The 23,683-nt window shown below is 42.7% G+C and overlaps 1 protein-coding gene across 1 annotated transcript; it reads left to right on the forward strand.

The window, feature by feature from the left end:
- Window positions 1-445: 445 nt before the first annotated feature.
- Noct (nocturnin) lies at window positions 446-18,111 on the forward strand. The gene is made up of 3 exons (XM_008843413.3): window positions 446-880; window positions 14,125-14,394; window positions 16,103-18,111. The coding sequence occupies exons 1-3, from the start codon at window positions 700-702 to the stop codon at window positions 16,936-16,938; spliced, it is 1,287 nt and encodes a 428-aa protein (XP_008841635.1). The 5' UTR covers window positions 446-699; the 3' UTR covers window positions 16,939-18,111.
- The last annotated feature ends 5,572 nt before the right edge of the window (window positions 18,112-23,683 follow it).

The following is a 23,683-nucleotide window of genomic DNA, read 5'->3' on the forward strand; positions in this document are numbered from 1 at the left end:
TGCAGCCACCACTACTCGAAGTCAGCGTCTACCGTGCCTAATCTAGACTGACTAAACACATCCCTCGGAAGGAATCACGAGTAGATGCCCTTAGCTAGATAATCACAGACACGCGCTCGCACTCACGCACGGCCTCTCCCACTCGGACGCACACGTGTCTCCGGGTCCACAGCGCAGGAACAATCCTGGGATTCTCAGCCTGTGGGCACTTCCATTCTATCCAGCGGGAGGGGACTCTGATTTATAAAAAGCCTCTCTAACCTATACCTGTGGCCTCAGGTCTCCTGCGGCCTCCACCCTACTGGTCATCTGTGGTCACCCTTTCTGGTAAAGCGGAACCATCCCGGGTAGGTGTGTCCGCGTCAGGCCGCGTCCGGGCCGGGTTTGCAGGTCCCCCTGTGGCTACCGCGTGGTAGCGCCCGCCCTGCCGGCGCCGGCTCGCCGGTTACCCAGAGGAGCAGATCCGCGCGCCTCTGAGTGCCGTCGCCGCCGCCGTACCCGCCGGTGCTTCCTCCCGAGGTCCACCGCTCGGGACTGCTCGCTTGGGCCGGGCTGAGAGAGAGGAGCAAGAAAGAGCCCCAGAGCGCGCGGGCCCACACGGCCCCGCCTTTCCCGCTCGCCTCCGCGGCCTCTCAGCCCGCGGGGCTCGGCTAGTCAGCGCACAGCGGCCGCGGCGGTGGGGAGGCGGCGGCGCCCGGCATGTATCAGAGCCCGCGGCGGCTCTGCTCCGCCCTGCTGCAGAGGGACGCCTCCGGCCTGCGTCGCCTGCCCCTACCCGGCCTGCGCCGCCCGTCTACCCCGCCGGCGCTCGGCCCCCGGCCCGCGTCCCCGCGACTCCTGGCGGCGGCCTCGGGCGCCGCGAGGTCGTGTTCCCGTTCAGGTGAGTGGGAGCTCGGCGCTTCCGGGCCGGCAGCCACCTGAACTCGAATGAATGGGCGGCCGCGGGCTTCTCCGGCGGAGTTCCTCAGCCTCGGCGGTGCTCTCCCGCCGCCGGTCCTCTTCCTCTCGGCGGTGCTCTCCCCGCCGCCTATCCTCTTCTCTCCCTCGCCTCGCCATCATATCAGAGACAAAGCAGAACGCTTGACTCCGATTCCCTCTTGCTCCTCGCCTGCCTCGCTTTCAGTGTTGGTCTCTTGATCTGTCTGAAACTCCCTGATTCCTAGGCCACTGATGATCCCTGTTGGCCACACAGTTTAGTGATTCCTCCCAGCCTCGGTGCTGGGGGACGAATCCAGGGCGGTTACTCTTTGATTGCACTAACTGCTTAGGAGCAAGATATCTTTATGAGAAAAAAAAAAAACTAAAAATGACACTTAATCAATGGCCTATCATAGGCTTTGGATTTTTTTCAAATCATGTTAATAATAGCACATGTTGACCCTTGGGTTTATGTGGAGCCTGGAGCCTTCCACTCTCAGTACTTCGGTCTGTGTCTTCTGTACCTGAATGAATATTTGGAAAACTGAGCCTTTCCTTCAAGAGCAAGTTTTTTGTTTGTTTGTCTTTTGAGATAGGGTATCCCTGTAGCCCCCGCTGTCCTGGAACTCACTATGTAGACCAGGCTGGCCTCGAACTCACAAAGATCCGCTTGCCTCTGCCTCCCAAGTGCTGGGATTATAGGGCTGCGCCACCACGCCCGGCCAAGAGCAAGTTTTATACATCATCTTGTATTCTGAGTTCCCCTTTTCTGCCTAAGGACAGATTGCCACAGTCACCAAGTACACACGAATTATAGTATGTAAATTGTGAAATATAGTTTCTCCTTCAAATCTAGCAATGACTTTGTAATCCTTCTTTGAACGTATATTTTGGGTGTTAGCTCGTTAGGTCATATATGTTAAGGACAAAGTAAACAGAAAGTTTAGGTTCAATATCACTCTTTTCAGCAAAAGTTACCGTTTGAATGATTGAAGCCAAGATTTTAAACCATAATCACATTGGTGATCCGAATACATTATATATATAGTCTTTGTTGAGACAGGGTCTCCCTGTAGCCCCAGCTGGCTTGAAACTCGCTATGTAGACCAGAATTAACTGTTGGCATGGATAATTATTAGGGGATGGATTTTGGTTTATTTATTTATGTTTTGGGGTTTTTTTTGTTTTTTTTTTTCTTTCTGTCGGCAGTTTTCTGGAGGAATATTATAGGTTTGAGGTAGAAAAAGCAGGTTGGTGTCTCTCATACCAGCTCGAATCTTAAATTCCCTCCCGTTCCCTCAGAAATGAGTGTGTCACTAAGAACATTTCATGAATACAGGTAGCTTGTGTAATACAGATCAAGGGAAGCTCTGCTAATTGAGGCAGTTGGTCAGATAGAGTATTTTATGTGTATGAGTGTTTTGCCTCCATGTGGACCGGTGTTGTGCAGTGGCCGAAAAGGCCAGAAGAGGGTGTCAGAGCCCCAGGAACTGGCATTATGTATGTTTGTTAACTACCATGTGGGTGCCAGGAACCAAACCTGGGTCCTCTGCAAGAAGTCAGTGCTCTTGACCGCTGAGCTCTCCCCAGCCTCCTAACAATTTTTTTAAAAAGTTGTCTGACCCCTTGCTTTTACAGACAAACTGCAGGACTTGGGTAGGGTAGGTCAGTAGTATAATATGGGTTTAACATGCACCAGGCCCTGAATTCAATCTCAAACACCAAAAAGAAAAAAAAAAAAAAAAAAGGAAAAGAAATTGCAAGATTTTTATAGTATTTAAATTATTGTAGACATTACAAAGCATATGCAACTTTTCTGTTTCTTGCAGTTTTAGCTTCAGCTATTCAGGAGAGTATACAGTCAATGATTTATTGCTTGAACTCTCATTCATTTAAGATCTTTACACAGTGTAAAAGATTCTGAGCTTTAGTCTATACCAAAGAGTTTCCTTCCCGTTTTAGAGATGAGATTTCGGGCTATCAAAATGGCTTAGCAGGTAAAGACACTTGATGCCAAGTTTGACTACTTGGATTCAATCCTTGGGACCCACATGGTAGAAGAAAAGAACCAACTCCCACAGCCAGTTGTCCTCTGACCGTGTCAGCATGTTGTATGCACATGTCCCTGCCCCTATAAAAATGATGAGATTGGGGCTGGAGAGGTGACTCAGCAGTTAGGAACACTGGCTGTTCTTGCAGAGGACCCAGGTTCAGTTCCCAGCACCCACATGGTAGCTAACAACCATCTGTAACTCCAGTTCCAGAGGATCTGATGCTCTCCTCTGACCATGGGCATTGCATGACATGGGTGCACTTACATGCAGGCAATACACTTACATATAAAATTAAAATATTTTTTAAAGAAAGAGATGAGATTTAAGCAGAGTGTGGTGACTTGAGCATTTGTGGTGAGTTTCAGGCCTATCTGAACTATAATGGGATCCTGCAGGGGCTGGTGGGGGTGGGGTTGCACAAGGGGCTAGTGAATGAAATGAAACACTCCCTTCCTTGTCTTAGTTAAAAGATTGACAGTGGCAACAAGGGTGTAGGAGAGGGGATGTTCCTTGATTTGGGGGCGGGGTTCAGAAAGTGGTTGGTATTTATTTGAGTTGGACTTTGAAAATATGGTTAGGATTGGAAGAGATCGGTATGAAATATTTTATTGATGAAAAGCAGCAAAAAGGGAAGGAAGGGTATGAGGCATGGTTAAGAAGGGTAAGAGAAGAGGCATTTTTGCAGAATGAGCTGTGTTTCCCAAAGCATCTCAGAACCAGCATTTGATTCTGTTTAAGAATGCAAATTATTGGGCCAGCTGTGGTGGTACAGGCGTTTATAATCCTAGTACTTGGGAGGCAAAGGCAAGCTGATCTCTGATTTCAAGGCCAGACTGGTCTACATAGTGAGCCTGGCATAGTGAGTTCCAGGCCAACTAGGGCTACAAGGAGACCTTGTCTCAAAATAAAATTGTTAACAGTGGGTCCTAGACTGAACAGAAATAACAAGACCCTCAATTCCCACCCCCCTTCTTTTTAAGATTTAGTTTTATCTTCGTGTATGTTTATGCCATTTGTATGCAGGTGCTCTCAGAAGCCAGAAGAGGGCATCAGATCCTCTGGAGCTGTAGTATAGGCACTTGTGAGCATCCCAGCATGGGTACTGGCAAACTCCTGATCCTTCCTCCATCTCCCAAGTGCAAGAATTATAGGCATGGACCACTAGGCCCAGGAAGCAGATTGTTCTTAAATACCCAAACTTGTGTGAAAGGCCTTGAAGGAGCTGAAAGCTGCTCTTACCTCCAGAGACTTTTGAGAGAGGCAACAGCAAGACCCAACATAAAATCAGTTCCTTCCCTAACAATCTAGTCTGTGATAATTCTGAAAGCAGCAACTCACCTTCCCAGCAATTTTAAGGTGCAAGTTAGGGATGAGCTAACTTTGGGGATGAGTTCGTCATTTTGTTTGCTTCCTTTTTCTCAAGCAAAGATAGCAGCCCCCATGAAGAGGCAGCAGTTGCCACAGTTACTGTGCTGCAGTGAGATGCAATCTCAGTCATTTGTGGGCTTGTAACTGCTATTATCCAGATTCCTCCTCAGTTAATGAAGAGTTGGCTAGATTACTGTTCTCTACTACTGGAACATGGTGCTTTTTTCTTTGTATGATTTTAAAGGCAAATACCAGCTCAGCTGAGGAGGTAGCTTAATTTAGTAGATCCCTTAGCTATGTGAGTAAGCTGTTTATGAGAAAGAAGAAATGGGGAAGCTTGTAATTACCAAGCTTCTACAGAATAAATTGCTTTTCTTGTGGGAGAATGTACATACCATTTTCCTGTAGCATTCCTTGGTAGCAGTTTAAATACAGAGGAGGATTGGGGAATTTTTGAGTTAATAACCATATGTAGAATCATATTCAGCACAAGTGGACATTTGCAAATCCTTGTTTGCTGTGCCTTAATGCCAGATCACCTAGAATAAATTGATAGCACTATATCTACAAGCTTTATTGAAGAACAGTACACTTAAAAGACCAACTATTACATTGTTCCATATGACCAAATTCAACAGTAATTGAGAATAACAGTGTAGCTGGGTTTGTTGGAAAAAACTTGTCTGTGAGGGAGTAGAAGAGCAAGCACCCAGAAGGAGGTGGTAGGTATGGGAACCATGGAGGACATCGTCATAAAAAGTTTACTTTCCAGGGGCTGGAGAGATGGCTCAGTGATTAAGAGCACTGGCTGCTCTTGCAGAGGACCTGAGTTTGGTTCCTAGCACCCACATGGCTGCTGAAACTGTCTAAAACTCCAGTTCCAGGGGATCTGATGCCACCTTCTGACCTCTGAGGGCATGGGTGCACTTAAATGTATACAAGGCAGTACACTCATACACATAAAATAAAAATAATAAAAGTAGGGGCTAGAGAGATGGTTCAGGTTAAGAGTACTGGCTGATAAAATATTTGCCAGGCGTGGTGGCGCATGCCGACCAAGGCAGGCGGATCTCTGTGAGTTCAAGGCCAACCTGGTCTACATAGTTCCAGGTCAGCTGGAGCTACAGGGAGACCCTGTCTCAAAAAGACAAATAAAATAATAATAAAAGTAAAATATTTTTTTAAAAATATACTTTCCAGGATCTTGGACACTTGCTAAAATGTGCATTTATAGTCTTCCACCTGTTTATGCACAAAGATCTGAGGCGAAGCCTGGTAAATTCTGTTTAGCAAGTTCCTTAGGTGTTTCTGGGAAGCTTCTATGAGCTTCACCCTGCTTTTCCAAAGGTGCTACTTAGAAGTTTGAGGAGCCATGGAGAGGATTCTGAAAGAATGTCCTTTACTGAAGAAGTGAGGCGTTATCCCCTGATAACCCTGGAAAGTGGAGGAAGAGAGGAGACTCACAGCATCCATATGTCAAGAGTTACTCTCAAGTAATCAGAACTTATGGGGCCTCTGTGGCTAAATAGTGGTTACCATACTTTTGTGAGTACTAAGAAACTGGATGAATGGGCCACCTGGGTATTTGGCCCCATGGTAAACCCATTTGGACAAGGAAGATGTTTTGGATTACACGTGATAGACAAGTGTTGCAGCACTGAGCTACATCCCTAGCCCTTGGATTTGTTAATTTCTAGAAGAGGGAGAAACCAGCCTTCCTGTGGAAGGAAGAAGACCACAAGTCTGTCTTGTCTCTACGTAGTCTGGTCTGCATGAGATCCTGTTTCCAAAACAACAGCAATGACAGAAATCAAAGGGGAAAAAACCCTAAATAAATATGCCCAGATGTTTGTTCATAGGTTGCTCCTGGTCTGGTCTGCTTTCTTTGAGTTTCATTCACTCTTGAGAGGTTTTCTGAAGTATATTGCCTACTTTCTCAGGGGCTTTTGCTTAGTGAAAGGGGCAGGCTGAAACTAGTGCATCTGTTTCAAATTTCATTCTTGAAGAAATTACCTTCACAGTTGCCCCCAGCATCTGCCCTTTCTACTTGATGATTCAGCTTGGACTTTGATTTAGGGTGCCCTTGGGAAGAGCATCCTAATTACCTCTGGAACTTCTAGTGCATTTTGCTCCACTTTCTCGTTAATTCAAAATTGTTGCTGACTTCTGGAATTCCTCCAAATTTTTGGCTCATGAATGGCATACCTTCTGGTTTTCCAGTATTGGTCAAATCTTTTAAAAAAATTTTGAATGTAGGTATTTTATTCCTAAAAAGTCTTAGGAAGGAAAGAAAGTAAATGTGTGTTCCATTTTGCTAGCTTGGTCTAGAACTGGCAAGCCCAGTGACTTAGTTGCTTTGTGCCAGATAACCAGTTCCCATTTTTAAAAGTGTATACTTGGCATAGAGATTTAAAACCATTTACAGTTTTACTTTAACTGTGTTTTATTTTGTTTGTCTGTAACAGAATCCCATTGATCCCAGGGGAACTAATTGTGTAGCTCAGGCTAGCTTCAAACTTGATATGTAGTGTAAATTGACCTTGAACCCTATAGCATCCTGCTTTAGCCTCCCAAGTGCTGGGATTAAAAGTGTATGCTCCTGACTGCTCCTGGCTACAGTTTCATTTTAAAAGTTGAACCATAAGTTGGCATACTTTCTGTGGAGAAAATATTTTAGGCTTCTCTGACCAAATGTCTAAGCTCTGCAGTTATAGTGTATGAGCATCCATAGACAATATGTAATACATAAACTTTATAAGCATTGACATTTATTTGAATTTCATGTCCTTTTCACATGCTGTTAAATATTACGGTTTAGATTTTGTTTTTTCCTCAACCATTTAGCAATGTGAAAGAAAGTAAAAGTGTTTTCTAGATCACCAACAACACAAAGACAGGGTACCAGCCAGATTTGGACCATAGTGTGTGAACTAGTTCTCTGATCTAGAGAACTTGGGCTGTCAGCAGACTGTTCCTTTGAGCATTCATAGCTGTAAAAACATGCCATTTTCTTGAGCATCTCAAGTATTGGTGTTAGGGATAGAACGCCACTTGATTGTTTGGTTTGTCCTTTTTCACATTTCTCTTTAAAGCATTCTGAAAGACATTCTGGAATCATTCTGCAAAAACAGTTGGCTAGTCAGAGCATTTATGAACACCAAACTGTTAAACTAAGCTTTTTTTTTTTTTTTAAAGAGTGTATATACACGTGTGTGTAAAAGGATTTCCTTAGAGATACTTTCTAATAAGGCTGTCATGACTGAAAATATGGTTCAACCCTTTCTGGAAAGTGCTTTGGCTTTCATCTAGTTTCTGACTGTTCTTGGATCCTGATACTGTGTCTAGATGCTTGTATTTTTAGACATATTAGGTTAAGAGTCATGACCTTCACTTGATATCTCTGGTAATGCCACACAGGTCATGACACTGCTTTGTACACTTTGTGCTGTCCAGTGTGTGTGCTTAACAGCAGTGACGTCGACAGATAGCAGAGGTGAAACGTGACCTCTGTTGATTCCTGACAAAAAGTATGAGCTGCTGTGCCTGCCCAGCCACTCCCTGAAGGAGCCAGCACTGTTGGAAATGCTGACAAGCAGCAGTCGAGGGTGCAGGAAATTTTGATCCAGGGCCCAAAGTGTAATCTCCTAACCTCAGTATCCATGTCTAAGATGGTGAATAGCATACCTGCCTTACAGGATTGCTGGAAAGAGGAGTAAAAGCACATAGAAGTAACCTGGCATGCTATCTCCAGGGCTAACAGCCTGCTTTTTTAAGCCTGGAAAGTGTGCTTCGTTAAATAAATGTTGGGCAGCTGCTAACATTTGGCTAATCTAGCCTAACTCAGTCTTCACAGTAACGAAGTGAAGTGACAGTGATCCCCAAATGAAACCAACACATGAAAGGTAAGTTGCCTGGGATCGTGAGTGAAAGGCAGAACTGGGATTTGAGATTTGAAGCCATACTGCCTAAAACCCTAGTCTGAGCATTTAAGACCCTCTTGCCTTTGTGAACTGTAGCCTGAATTTGCCGAGGACAGTTGTTTTACCAAGTTTCCATACTCCACTTGCTAAGTCCTCCTGATATTCCTGTCACATCCAGACGTTGATATTTAATAACAGATTCGGCTGATCCTGAACCAAAATATTTGATCCTCACCAGAAAAATATCTTCCCAAATCAGCACTTAGAATGTGGTCCCTAGGATCTTGGAGTAATATCCCGTTATTCCCACACTGGATAAATTCAAAGGTAGTTTCTACCAGTTGTACCTTCTGGGAACATATTTCACTCTTTTGATTGGTACACACAACAGTCTTACAAAAATTACAGAAAGATACAGTTGTGAATGATTTGTTTAAACATGGTGCTGGGGTTGAACTCCAGGTCTTGCTCATTCTAGGCACATGCTTCACTGCTGAGCTCTTCTTTCACATTTTTATTTTGAGCCTATGTCTCCTAAGTTTCCCACACTGGCTTTGAACTCCTTGAACACTGGTACCCCAGGTAGACCTAAAATTTCAGATATTCCTGCTCCCTGGGAGTAAAGATGTGCCACTGTTCCCAGCTAGAGTTATGCTTAATGGTGACTCAGGACAAGTCATTTCAACTTTTGAGCTCACTGGGTGTGGTAGCATATGCCTTTAATCCCAGCAGCCAAGGCTGACAGTGAGACTCTTATCTCAAAAAAAAAAAAAAAAAAAAAAAGGAAAAGGCTTGGCGGGGGGAGCTCAGTGTCCTCATGTATAATACTGTGTTAGTAAGTAGCCCAGAGGTTCTTGAGGGTCACAGGTAGCAGAATTGCTGTACCAAATGAAAAGCAGTCCTGTCGAGGTTTGACAAGACTCTGTCCTTGGCTGTCACTTGCTGCCCTTTTACTAATTTTTATTTTGCGATACTAGCCAGACTAAGTTAAATACTTTACCACTGTACTGCATCTTCAACCCTCTTAATGTTTTTAAAGCATCACACTGGGTACTGGTATAAGTGCTGTCTGTCCCTGCCTTCATGCTGTCTCATGCCTAGCGCACCATGATAAAATCCCAGCACCTGGGAATTGAAGGCAGTAGTATAGTTCAGATATCCAAGAGCAACTAAAGTTAGAGTAGCAAGCCAAGAAAAAGAGCCAGCAATGTGTGGTCCATAGACCTAGACATGAAAGCTTGAATATTGATTCCTTCACAATATATTAAATATACAGTACATTCAACACCCAAACTGTCTAATGTCAGTGGAGTGTGTGTGTATGCATATGTACTTTCATCCACTTGTTTTGAAAGTAGCCATATTATTTAGGAATCTACTCTAATGAACCTAATGAAAAAATTAGCTACCAAATTGGCCATCTCAACTTTCTGAGGTGGTTTTACACATGGCCAGTAGATGGCAGCATTGGACTGCTATTACTTGTGTTGGTGTGTTGATATTTTAATGTTCAAGATTTCCTTGGGCCCAAGGTTGGTCAAGTTCCCAGGTGTATACCTAGGATAATCCTGGCTTTTGTTTAGTCATTGTTTTTTTCTGGGCTACCGTGTTGGGGTACTAAGCTCAAACTCTTATTAGAAAGTGTCCACTGACTGGATGGTTGGACAAAGCTGGAAGCAATAGATGCTGGTAACTAGAGGACCCTCCCTTAGAGAGATGTCTTCTGTGACTTCTAAGTACTGTTAGTTAGGACTGCCTGTCAGCTTGAGTCTCAACTGTTGGGATCAATATCAAATGCTCTAATTAGAAATGTGAAGGTGTTAATTTCAGTCACCATCATATTGCTCATAGCACTTGTAGGAACTGGAATGACATGCTTAGATTGCTTTGGTGCAAAATCTGGGGGTATAGCTCAGAGGCAGAACACTTGCCTAGCACATGCAAGGCCATAGGTAGAGTCATCAGTGCTGAAGAAAAAAGATTATGTAAAGTTATAGTCTTTCTTTGCTTTTGTTTTGTTTTGTTGGTTTTTTAAAGACAGGGTCTTTTTAATGTAACCCTGACTCACCTGGAACTCTGTAGAACATTAGGGTCACAGGTATGCCCAGTGATACATGGTTTATTAAATTCTTTCAGCAGGGCAAAATGTCTATAATACCAGCACTTGGGAAGTGGAGGCAGGAATATTAGGAGTTCAATGTCATCCTCTGCTATAAACAAGTTAGAGGCATTAGTTCCTTGGTTTTATTTCACAGAAATGCTGTATTTTATTCATGTCTTAGGAGTGTTATGAACCAGTCTTGATACACATGTGGGTTTTCATTTCCCTTCAATATAGTCCTGAAAGCAAAATTATTGGTTATGTGCTAACATGATTTTCACTTCTTAAAATAATGCCAAACTGGCCAGGTAAGGTGGGGCACATGCTTAATTAGTTTCTTTTGTGGTTCATGCCTAACTCACTGTCACAAAGATTTTTCTCTTGCTTTTTCCCTAGAAGTATAATTTTTAGCTGAGCATGGTGACTCACCTGTAAGACTTTGTCTCAGACAAAACAGATAGTAGTTTGAGCTTTTACATGTAAGTCAGGTCTTTTCAAAATAAGCTTTATTGTTTGGGGAGAATGCACTTTTTTTAGGGGACATATTTGAGACAGAGTGCTGGGACCAAAGGTATGTGTCACCATACCCTGCTTTTGTTTGGTTTTTGCCATTTGTAGCTCTTTTATTTTAATTTGATATGAAGTTAGTGATAGCTTTGCATACTTGGAAGACTTAAGGAACCTAAGAAATTCTTAAACGTAGCCTAAGGGAGATTAAACATGCTACTGAGAGGAAAAGTCACATTTCTGCATGAAGTTAAGAGTGTGTTTTGGGGGGCTGGAGATAGGGCTCAGCAGTTAAGAGCACTGGCTGTTCTTGCAGAGGACCCAAGTTCTATTCCCAGCACCCACATGGCGCCTAACAATTGTCCATAACTCCAGTTCCAAGAGGTCCAACACCCTCTTCTGACCTCTGTGGGCATTACATGATATGTGGGCATTGCATGACATGGGTGCAAGCAATACACTTGTACACATGAAATAAAAATAATAAAATTTTTTTAAAAGTGTGTTTTGGGGCTGGGTAGATGGCTCAGCAGTTAAGAGAATTTGCTCTTCTTCCAGAAGATCTGGGAATCCAACACCCTCTTCTGGCTTCCACAAGCATTGTGTGCACATGTGCACTTACATGCAGGTAAAACATACACATAAAATAAACGGAAAATTGTGGACTTAATGAAAAAAGCCCACAAGTAATATTCTTGTGATATTATTGAGGTCATCTAGCCAATAAGGTTTGCCAAGGTTCTCTAAGAGCCCAATTTTTCTTTCTCATAAAGTATTTAAAATCTTTTATAAAGATGTCTCTCCTCTATTTCCTCTCATTTGTTTATTTACTTTATTACGGTCTCATCAAGATTTACCTATGGATAATAAGAAACACTGCATTCTGCTCCACTGTCAGGCTTTCGCCATTGAAGTCTCTTTCGGGTTGGTTCTTGTCTCTGGCTCATCTTTCTTTTCTTTGCCCCACTCATTTCTCTTAAGGAGCCCAGATTCCATTTGTTTGTGAGTGAATGGGTTGGTATTTGCGAATGACATTAGACAGATCAGGGTGCTGGCTGCCATTGTGTCTTGGCTCTATCTGATATATGTCTGTACACACAACATACCCTGTAGTTTCTTCCATGTCTATATGTGCATGTCCATAGGAAGGTAAGCATGAGTTCCCCCCGGAATCATTTATTCTAGCACTACAGGATTCCCTCCTTCACTTATAACATCCTTATGGCTAGGGACACTCCTGGCTTCGCCACCTCTTACCATTTGCTTATTTGTTCACAAGCTAGTGGCTCTGAACTGTTACAGCGTCCCCCACAAGAAACAACTTTAGCAACTAGAGTTCGGTGTGTGTGGATAGTTCTCCTGTTTTTATCCCTATATTTTCCTGTGAAACACTTTCCAAAGATGCTTAGGTCACAATTCCTTTTTTTTTTTTTCCTCTAAACTGTTTTGGGAGCTGGTTAAACATTTATGATAGAGTCAGATTCCTTTGTTAAGGTATCAGATCTCCAACTTCTAAGCTAGTAGTTAAATTAGCATGTATTCTTCATGACTGCTTCTGTGGAATTTGACATGCATAACCATGTACCCACCACTGCACAGAACTGTTTCATCACCTAGAAGTTCCCTGCAGCCAGCCACTTCCAATCCTTCACCTTTGGGCAAACACGTCTTTTCCCTGTGGTTTCCCCTAGGGGAAATGCACAATTTAACTTTTAGAGCCTGTCTTCTTTCACTTAGAGAATGCATCTAAGGTTCACCCATTTTGTATGAATCAACAGCTTATTCCTTTGTATCTCTGGGTAGTGTTTCATTTTATGGACATTCGACATGTATTACCTGTACACATATTGATGGGCATCTTGGTTGCTGTAAATGATTTCGCATATATTTTTGGATCTTTGTTTTTATTTCAATTAAGTAAATACCTAGAGGTGTGAGCTTCTGGTACAATAAGCCTGTGTTTAATTTATATATATATAAGCCTGACTAAGCTGTTTTCCAGAGTAGTGACTACACATAGAAGCAGTAAAATTCACATTGGAGCTATCAGGACTTGGGCTTTTCTTTGTGGGAACTTAATTCAGTAATTTTGCTGCCCTCCTTGAAAGGCTCGCAGAGAGCTGGGGTGGGAGATGGAAGCAGCCATAAGCAAGAATGTCAAGGCCAGCCACCACTGTCCTATCCTGAACTTCAGTAGCTTTCCTGAATAAAAGCTTCTCAGTTTGTTCTGTGCTGTTGGATTTTATCCGAGCATTGAAGTAAGAAATAATTGCTTTTCATATTCTGTCAGTTTTTAGTTGCTGGGGCCAAAGAGAAGGGGTGGATTTGTAAGCTTCCTCTGATTACTAGAAGCCAGAAATGCACTCCTTCAGTATTGCCTTCTGTTCTATCACTCCCATTCACAAACCAACATAGTATAATGCTTCCTTCCATCCCCCAAAACGAAATTCTCTTGCTGCTTCATTTTTCTCCTTTTTAGGCAAAATTTCCTCAAAATAACTTCTCCTCTGTGTCCCATTTCCTTTTCTCCCCACCTTGCCACCCAAAATAAGAAATTGCTGTTGTTAATGTCACCAAAGTTTCCCGTGCTGCTAAATTTCACTCTTTACAAACCCTTCTTCAAAAGCCCAAAGAGCCAGATGTATTGGCACATGCCCTTAATTCCAGTACTTGGGAGGCAGAGGAAGGTGGATCTCTGTGAGGTTGAGACCAGCCTGGTCTACATAGCAAATTCTGGGCCAGCTCAGGCTACAGGGAGACCCTGTCTCAAAACGAACAAACAAAAAAGCCAAAAGGAAAAAAAACTTGGAGCACTTGGGAGGCAGAGGTAGGTGGAGGTCTTTGAGTTCAAGGCCAGCCTCATCTACATAACAAGCAGCATCAGGCCAGCTGAAGCTACTGGGAAACCCTGTCTCAAAAAAAAAAAAAAAAAAGAATGGATTTTGTTATGCGATGCTTTTATAAAACTAGGTGGGTTTATAGAGACAAGTACTTGGTTAGAAGAGGTCATCAAGGTTAAAAGAACAAGTTAGCTTTGTAAGAGACTAGGTTTTTAACAGCATTATTTGAATTACCTGTCATAGTAGAAACCTGGAGGCTGAAAGCTCCCTTATCTCTGTCAAGCTGGCTTGGTGCCTGAGTGAGGCAGGCTGGCCCTAGGTTGAGCTGGCCATGTGAACAGTGAATGATCTGTTTGGCAGGTGGGCCAGTGAGGAGTTCAGAGCTGGTGGTATAACCCTGCTTTCCTCTTCTGTAGTGAGTTCCATGGGCAACGGCACGAGCAGACTCTTCAGTGCTCTCGCCAAGACACTCAACAGCAGCTCAGTGGCCCAGCACCCGGAGTATTTGGTGTCAGGTGATCCAGAACACCTTGAACCCATTGATCCTAAAGAGCTTCTTGAGGAATGCAGGGCTGTCCTGCACACTCGGCCACCCCGGTTCCAGAGGGATTTTGTGGATCTGAGGACAGATTGCCCCAGTAGCCACTCTCCCATTAGGGTCATGCAGTGGAACATCCTCGCCCAAGGTATGCCTGATGCTGTTGTGCCTGAGCAGTTAAATCTGCTATGGCTTCCTTTCTGCTTCTGGGCACACCCAGTGCTCTGATGTGCAGGGGAGAGAAGTGTGGAAGGGTAGAGGTGTCTGTTCAGCAACTCAGTGGGATGACCTTCTTTGCCAACACCTTTGGTCCATAGCACTATCACAGCGTTACAGGGGACAAACTAAGTAATAGAACTTTCTGCTGGGAATGGCAGCTTTGTGGGACTGGGTTTGACTAGGGAATATGGCTAGATTTTCTTGAGCTGGCTGTGCTGGCTCAAGAGCACCTGTAATCCCAGCATCAAAAGGCTGAGGCAGGACAACTGCCTGAGTTCAAGGCCAGCCTGAGTTATGAAGGGAGGCCTTCTCCCAGTAGTAGTAGTAGTAGTAGTAGTAGTAGTAGTAGTAGTAGTAGTAGTGGTAATATTAGCATAGCCAAGGGTCCTTGAATTCAGTCCCCAGCACCACTACCAACAACAAAAACTGCTTAGAATATTTTATGGTAGAAAGGTCCCCTTCACTATATCTGCCTAATTAAAAACCAGATGTATCAGTCATTCTTGTGTAGCATTGCCTTTTATCTAGTGAAGTTTTAAGAAAAGCAAGGCATCTTTTGTGAGTTAATTTACATATCCTTTGGCTTGCCAGTCTTTTTAAATATTTTTGCTGGGCATGGTGGCCTTTAAGCCCAGCACTTGGAAGGCAGAGGCAGATGGATCTCTGTGAGTTCCAGGCCAGCCAGGGTTACAACAGTAAGACCCTGTCTTTAGAGGGGGAAACCATAAAGGTATTTTTATTTGTTCTTTGACAATTTCATACATGTATGCAATGTATGTTGCTCATACCTACACACTTCCCTTGAACCTACCTCCCTAAACATGTGCCAATCTTGGATTCTTTTGTCTTTCTAGGTGTTCATAAGTAGGATAGGATACCCATTTAAAGCAGGTCCCATCCATTCTAACTAGTGCCTGTTTATATCAATTCACATAGCTTTTTTTTTCTTCTTCCTCTTTTTTCTTTTGGAGACAGTGTCTCCCTGCAGCCCTAGCTAGCCTAGAACTCAACTATGTGGACCAGGCTGGCCTCAATCTCATAGAGATCCACCTGCCTCTGCCTCCCAAATGCTGGGCTACCACACCTAAGCTTCTTTTTTTTTTTTTAGATTTTGTTGATGAGTGTTATGCCTACATGAGTGTAAGTGTACCCATGTTGTGCAGTGCCCACAGAGGACAGAAGAAAGCATCAGATCCACTGAAACTGGAATTACAGGTGGTTGTTAGAGGCCATGTGGGTGTTGGGATTTGAACCCAGGTCTTCTGCAATAACAGCCAGTGCTGTTAACCATAGAGCCATCTTTCCAACCCTTCACATGGCTTTATTATAGTCAGTGTTAAGACTAATATTTATTTCAGTTGACATACTTTTTATCCCTAGGACTATGAAGAACAGTTTCTCTAATTAAACCTAAAAGCAAAGGGTTTAGATGCTAGAAATCAGCTATGTGAGATAGTCCTAATATAAAAGAAACTAGTTGATTGCTTCAGCAGATACTACAGCAGTTATTTTGTCCAGGTGGGTTAGTGCCACTTAGAATAGTCCTAGCATTGGAGGCAGATGCCAGACCTCCAGAGAGATCTTTGAGGTCATGGTTCTGTAGTAGCTGACAGCTACCTTGCTTTTTTTCTTTTCAGCTCTTGGAGAAGGCAAAGACAATTTTGTGCAATGCCCACTTGAAGCACTCAAATGGGAAGAAAGGAAATGCCTCATCCTGGAAGAAATCTTGGCCTATCAGCCTGACATACTGTGCCTCCAAGAGGTGGACCACTATTTTGACACCTTCCAACCACTCCTTAGTAGACTGGGCTATCAAGGCACATTTTTCCCCAAGCCCTGGTCACCATGTCTAGATGTTGAACACAACAATGGTCCAGATGGCTGTGCCTTATTTTTTCTCCAAAACCGGTTCAAGCTCATCAACAGTTCCAATATTAGGCTGACAGCCATGACGCTGAAAACTAATCAAGTGGCCATTGCACAGACCCTGGAGTGCAAGGAGTCTGGCCGACAGTTCTGCATCGCTGTCACCCACTTAAAAGCACGCACTGGCTGGGAGCGGTTCCGATCAGCTCAGGGCTGTGACCTTCTTCAGAACCTGCAGAACATCACACAGGGAGCCAAGATTCCTCTGATTATCTGTGGGGACTTTAATGCAGAGCCAACTGAAGAGGTCTACAAACACTTTGCTTCCTCCAGCCTCAATCTGAACAGCGCCTATAAGCTGCTGAGTCCGGATGGGCAGTCAGAGCCTCCATATACAACCTGGAAGATCCGGACCTCAGGGGAGTGCCGTCACACCTTGGACTACATCTGGTATTCTAGACATGCTCTAAGTGTCACATCAGCTCTTGATTTACTCACTGAAGAACAGATTGGGCCCAACCGGCTCCCATCCTTCAATTACCCTTCAGACCACCTGTCTCTAGTGTGTGACTTCAGCTTTAATGAGGAGCCTGACGAACTTCTATAAACACTTCTCCATCCTTTTTAATCATAAGAATCTCAACCAGGGATGTTTTAAGAAACTGGAATAGGATAAGAAGTTGCCTGAGAAGACGCCCGCTTTCTGTCACTTCGTTCTCTACTGTTTCCAGCATGCCCTTGGAAAAGAATTAGTTCACAAACGTTTCAGTCAAAACCTGCAGCGAAAACGGTGTTTGCACTCCAGTTTGGGATTGTATTGTTTCATTTCCCTTACCATTGCATTTTCAACCATTTAAGGGCATTAAATTAGGCTTGTTTGGAAGTTTTTTAAGTTGGGGGCGTTATAAAAACTCAGTTGATTGAGTTCTTCATAATTAACAATAAGATGTAGGAACAGTTTTCTAGACAGCATTTCAAGTTATTTGTTTTTTTAAATGTCAATGAGAAATGCATGACAATATTTATTTTTTATATCGTCATATAAATTAATTATAGCATTATAGACATTTACAGAAACATAGAGAAAGTAACTTACAGTAATTTCCTTAAAGCTTCAAAATGTATACAAAGGAACTATTTGGCCTGGAGGGGGTTTGTTACTTACATGATAAGTATCAGATCTCCTTGGTACATTTTTCATAAATGATCTTGCAGTTTGCTGTGCCTCCAAGTTCTTCATTATTGTGTTTCTGAAGAGATTCCAGTTAGCTTTCAGTTATTTAAGTGATTAGTTTTCATTATTGAATCACTGATACGTATTTATACTTTTTCTGTTGTAGTGACATCAGTATATATTTGAAAGTTATTTTCCATTTTCATTTCTGTTGGAATGTGCTTTTCACAATAGCTTTAGGAAGAGTTATGGGGAAGTGGCTAAGATAATCAGTGAGAATTTATTTGGAGATGGGAAACTCTAGAGAACAGCCAAGAAAATCTGGAGACCAGCTTGGGCTACATAATCAAGTTCAGAGATAGCCAGACCCTCTCTCAAAAAACCAGACCCTCTCTCAAAAAATTCCTAAGATAGCCACATGACTGAGTTCAAAATATTTAGAATGTAAAAGAGTCAAGAAGATAACCTAGAGTTCTCTTCCAACAGAAAGAAGTGATAACAGTTGAAGCCTCTTCCAAACAAAATAACCTATTGGTGGTAAATTGTTAAATATTTTAATGTATGAGTTATAAATATTAAAGATTAATAAATGGTCTTTTAAAGCTAGTGCTTTTAAAATATTTTGTCTTTTTAGTTCAAAAAGAAATTGGGAGTAAATTATATCTTTTTATAGTGTTTTATGGTGACCCATACTGTCTTTGTGGACAGAGGTAGCTACACATTCAAGACATTTATGCTATGCTTGTGGGTATCTTGGTGCCAAGGTTGGAGTTCCCCAGAATGGCTGACTGCCTCCTGCACATTTATATCAATCAAAACCTCTTAGAGAACAAGTGAGGCTTTCAGTGTCGCCACAAACACAAAACCTTGGGCTTTCACTGGAACAAATGGCGAGCAGTAAAAACATCTGTACCAGTTGTAGAATTGATTCAAATCTTAGCATGACTAATGGTAATCATACAATACAGATTAGAATACCTACCAGTATAAGCATTGAATATTGTTTACCCCAGATTATACAAACTGGAAGAGAAACTATGGCAGCCTTAAAGAAGCAAATCTTGGAGGGCAAGGGGCAAAAATTGTCCTTTAAGTCCCTCTGACCACATTAGTATAGGCCTCAAACTATGGCTGTTAAACACCTAATAAGGTTAGTTCTACCATTCTGGTACTTTTAATTATCATATGCTATGTAGATAAGGCTTGGGTAAAAATAACAATTATTGGGACTGGAGAGATAGCTCAGTGGTTAAGAGCACTGACTGCCCTTGCAGAGGACCTGCGTTCGATTTCCAGCACCCACATCGCAGCTACAAACCGTCCTTAACTCCAGTTCCAGGGGAATCTGACGCATTACAAGACACAGGTGCACTCACATACATGCAGGCAGTACACTCATATATGTAAAATAAAAATAAATTTTTTTAATCTCTCATAAACCTTTGTTCCTTAAACTAGTTGTCTAAACTATGACCATAGAAATTTTAAGATTATGTGTGTGTGTGTATATGTATATATTTTGGTCTTTTTGAGACAGGGTCTCCCTGTAGCCCCCAGCTGTCCTGGAACTATGTAGACCAGGCTGGCCTTGAACTCACAGAAATAATCCGCCTGCCTCTGCCTCCCGAGTGCTGGGATTAAAGGCATGTGCCACCACACCCGGCTGTGTATATTATTTTTGTCTCATCCTTTATATAGCATAACAAAGCTACAAAGACCTTCATCACTTGCTTAGGCTTTCTTATTTTTTCTATTTTGGAAAATATCTCCATTCCCATATCCTTTTAACATCTTTTACATTCGCATTTTCTTTTAAAAAAAAATAATTATGAGACATAATAGCATTAAGTTCCAGAGGACTATGGAACATCTCTCAAAATATCCTGTAACTGTGGTGTGGGTCACAAAGTAAAAATAAAAGCAAAGCAAAAAGACAAAAGTGGAATGAGGGACTTGGTGGGAGGAACAGTAGGGGAGAGGGTGGGGGTAAGAAGAGGATAAGGAAAGGTGGAAACATGAGTGTGACAAGAATATACTATATACATGTATGAAGTTGTCAAAGAATAAAAATTAATCAATAGCCAAATCGTTCAGGGTTCTCTCAGTTATTCTACCTCAAAATGCAGGCTCCCAGGTCTTCCTGCCTCTGTCACAGTGAGAGATCTCCAGATCAGTTATTTAAGATGCTCCATGGTGGTGAAGTTAGCCATATTGGATTAATGAAACGCAGACATCAATGAAAATTATTTTAAACTGGGAGTTTTAACGAAAATTACCATTGTTTTTAAAAAGGGTGTTTTGGCCAGGCGTGGTGGCACACACCTTTAATCCCAGCACTCGGGAGGCAGAGGCAGGTGGATCTCGGTGAGTTCAAGGCCAGCCTGGTCTACATAGTACCAGGACAGCTGGAGTTCCATGTAGACCCTGTCTCAAAAAGACCAAAAAATAAAAAATTAAGAAAACCCACAATCAATTCTACTTAATTTATTCAAAAAGATAAGATACAAAAGAAAAATGAGGGAGAGCCCAATAGAGGGATGCTTTGGGAAGCCCTTGTCAAGAAACTCCAATGGACTGTCGTAGGAACATTTGAAAATTGCCCTGTTCTTTTTTTTCTAGTTCCCTGTCTAGAACTTGTAATGCTAATTACTCTTGGCTTTACTTCTTCACATCTCCCATTCATGATTCAAGGACTTTCTTCTCCCCTTAGAGACAAGAGTTATGCAATTTGGGAGTCTTTTAGATAGACCCACTGAAGGGGTACTCCAGTTGTTTCACCCTGTGTCCCTGTTCAGCATGGTTCAAAAAGCCAGAGTGGTCTGCGTCCCAATTCCCTATTTTGCAGCAATATGGATAACCTCTTCAGAGGATGATGTGATAAGAATAGGAGGTAGGAATTGTCTAGGCAGTTAGGGTAAAAAGACCCCAAAGAAAAGTAGCACGTTTCTTGGCTAAAACTCAAAATGTCCTTGGGCCTCTTAGCAAATTACTCTATTCCAAAGGCCAAAAATGTCCAAAATAATTGGGAGCTTTTATCTAATCCTTAAAAGATTTTAGGATTACCTCTTCAGAGGGAGGGAATGTTACAGTAGCCAAAAGCCCCATTAAAAAAAAAAAGTACATGAAGTTATCAGAAAAAAGTGATGGGGAGATACGGGAGGAATTGGAGGGGAAGGAGTGGGCATGGATTTGATTAAAACACTTTATATGCATGTATGAAATTCTCATTTTTTAAAAAAATACAAGGAAAAAAAAAGCAAATCTAGATGAAAACAAAAGAATTTCAAGTATTGTGTGCCAGTTCATGAACTGAGCAGAGGTCAGGGTTGAGAGTGAACATGGGAGGTGGAAATACGAGTACCTTACTGCGATGTGACTGTAAGTTACAGAGATGAGAAAAATCCAGTGATGCTCCAGGCAGGAGGCTGAATGCTCATCTTAATGTGGTGTGTGTGTGCCTTTGAGTGTCAGAAGACTACTACACCAGATGCCCTAGAGCTGTATTTGCAGTCATTTAGTTTTTTGTTTTGTTTGGCTTTTGTCTTTTTGAGCCAGTCTCCCTGTAGCCCAGCTGGCCTGGAACTCAGAGATCTGCCTGCCTCTGCCTCCAAAGTGCTGGGATTAAAGGTGTGCGCCACCTAGTTGCAGGCATTTGTAAGCTACCCAAGATTGATAGTTCAAGGATGATAGCCTGTCAAAAAAAGAAAAAACGATGATGAAAGGCTGAACATAGGAAATGTGGCAGACGTTTGTTTCTGGTTTCCAGACTGACGAACATAGAATAGCCCAGCAAATCTGTAACATTTGAAAATTCCGCTTAGGAAAAAGAATCAACGTACAGAATAGACTGATATCTTGCTAATTTTTGGATAGAAGGGGATGGGGCCCAGAGGATTGGTTCACCTTGTGGGTAGCGATGACTGATTGAATGGACAAGTCAGATGTTCTGCGACCACTGCTCAAAACCATTTTTTTTCCCTTTAAGATTTACTTTTTTTAAATGTGTATTTTTTGAGTGTGGGCATGACATATGTGGCAGTCAGGACTGTGAGGTCAGAGGGCATAGGACTTTCTGGAGTTCATTCTTGCCTTCCACTTTGTTGAGGCACAGTTTCTCTGCCTTTGCTACTGAGCTGCTACATACTCCAGGCTAGCTAGTCTATGAGCTCCCAGGCAATTCTGTGTCTACAAGGAGTGCTGGGATAACAGATAATAGGCCACTCAATCAGCCTTTCCACATGGGTTCTAGGATCCAACTTGGGTCATCAGGCTTCTGTGTCTGGCACCTTTACCTGCTAAGCTAGTATTGTGTACATGCTTGATGTGTGTGGATTCAGTGATTCTCCTTTCACCTTTATGTAGAGTCTGGGCATTAAACCCAAGTTGCCAGGCTTCAGTTGCCTTTACCCTCTGAGCCCTCTCACCAGCCCCCTCAAAAATATTTTATGTGTATGAGTGTTTTGCCTGAATGTATGTATTCCACATGTGTACAGTGCCCTCAGAGGCCAGAAGAGGGCATCAGATCCCCAGACAAGTGAACAGCCAGTTATGAACCACTGTGGGTGCTGGACATTGAACCCGGGTCCTTTGCAAGAGCAGCCAGTGCTCTTAACTGCAGACCCATATCTCAAGCCCCTCAAAAAGACTTTTGATTTACTTAACTTCTGGCTTCTCCCACTCTTAAGTTCCTACGCTTTAATTATGGGGGACTCAGTCAAATCACAGCCACAAAGTACTTGGAGTACTATGAATAGTGAAAAGCTGTTTAGAGCCAGGCCTGGTTGTGTATACCTTTAATCCCAACACTCAGGAGGCAGAAAGGTAGATCTCTGTGAGATGGGGGCCAGCCTGGTCTACACAGCAAGTTCCAGGCCAGTAGGGACTATAGGAAAACGCAGTCTCAAAAACAAAACAATTCTTAGGAGCTGCAGCTCTAGTTCAGTGGTAGAGCCCTTTTGCTAGCACACGTAAAGCTATGGGTTCATCCTCAACACCAGGAAAAAAACAAAACCAGCAGTGCTTGGTGGTACACACCTGTGATCCCAGCACCGACAAAGTGGAGGCAGAAGAGATCAGGAATTCAAAGTCATTCCTGGCTACATAGCAAATTCCAAAGCCAACCTGGGATATTTGATACATGTTTCAAAATAAGTAATAGCTGTTTACTAGAAATTTCCTTTGATAACTAGAACTAAAGAATTATCAGAGACTCAGCCACTAATGTCCCTGGTGATGCATTCTTATCACAGTGGCTTTCAAAGCATCACCCATGCAAGTCACTGTCAACATCATCTCTGCTCTGTCTTTGGCCTTTTTCCTTCCCACCAGCACTCGTCTAGCTCTTTTTTTTCTGGCAGGAGACAGTCTCACTTTGTAGCCCAGGTTGGCTTGGTACCGTCTATTTACCCTAATGTGGATCAAACTCTGCAATCCTCCCACCTCAGCCTCCAATGCTAAGATTCCAGATTTGAGCTGCCACACCCAGTTTTGCCCTTCATACATTGAACCAATACCTCATCTATCCTGGCTTTTTTTTTTTTTAAACAGTATTTATTACTTTTATGTATATGAGTGTAATGCCTACATGTAAGTGCACCTGTGTTGTGCAATGCCCAGAGGTCAGAAAAGGGTGTCGGATTCCCTGGAACTGGAGCTACAGAAGTTGTTAACAGCCATGTAGGTGATGGGAACTGAACCCAGGTCCTCTGCAAGAGCAGCTAGTGCTCTTAACTGCTGAGCCGTCTCTCCAGTCCCATGTCCTGCTAATTTTCTATGAACAAACTTGGACTTCTAGCTCCTCTTCTCAGCATGCCTCTGAGTACTTGTCTCTTTCCAGTCTCCATTGTCATTGAGTATACTCTCTTCACTTCAGTGGATTCCAAGCCCATTTCAGGAATTTTTGTTTTGATGCTTCTTACCTCCAACTTAGTAAATAAAAGAATTCAAAACTAAGTAGAGGAGGAAAAAGTTCCCCAAAGAGACACAATTGATGGAATGGCTCAATGAGAAATGTGTGCCCATGACAGTTGCAGCACACTGGAGAGAAAGGCTTTAGGGAGATAGGCACAGGCTAGAAACATCTCTTAAGTGTCATCTTTTATGGTTTCAAGTAAGATGCCACTGACTTTAAAGCAAGTACTATGGTGTGTGATGAAATTCACATTTTGGCTTCAAAACA

Source organism: Nannospalax galili, unplaced genomic scaffold (assembly GCF_000622305.1).
Source record: "Nannospalax galili isolate Female #2095 unplaced genomic scaffold, S.galili_v1.0 scaffold359, whole genome shotgun sequence".
Taxonomy (NCBI): Eukaryota; Metazoa; Chordata; class Mammalia; order Rodentia; family Spalacidae; genus Nannospalax; species Nannospalax galili.

Excerpts from the sequence above, each read along its gene's own strand:
- Noct (XM_008843413.3), top strand. The coding sequence starts at position 700 with ATGTATCAGAGCCCGCGGCGGCTCTGCTCCGCCCTGCTGCAGAGGGAC. Across the intron at positions 881-14,124 it reads GAGGTCGTGTTCCCGTTCAG|TGAGTTCCATGGGCAACGGC; the intron begins GTGAGTGGGAGC and ends CCTCTTCTGTAG. Across the intron at positions 14,395-16,102 it reads GTGGAACATCCTCGCCCAAG|CTCTTGGAGAAGGCAAAGAC; the intron begins GTATGCCTGATG and ends TTTTCTTTTCAG.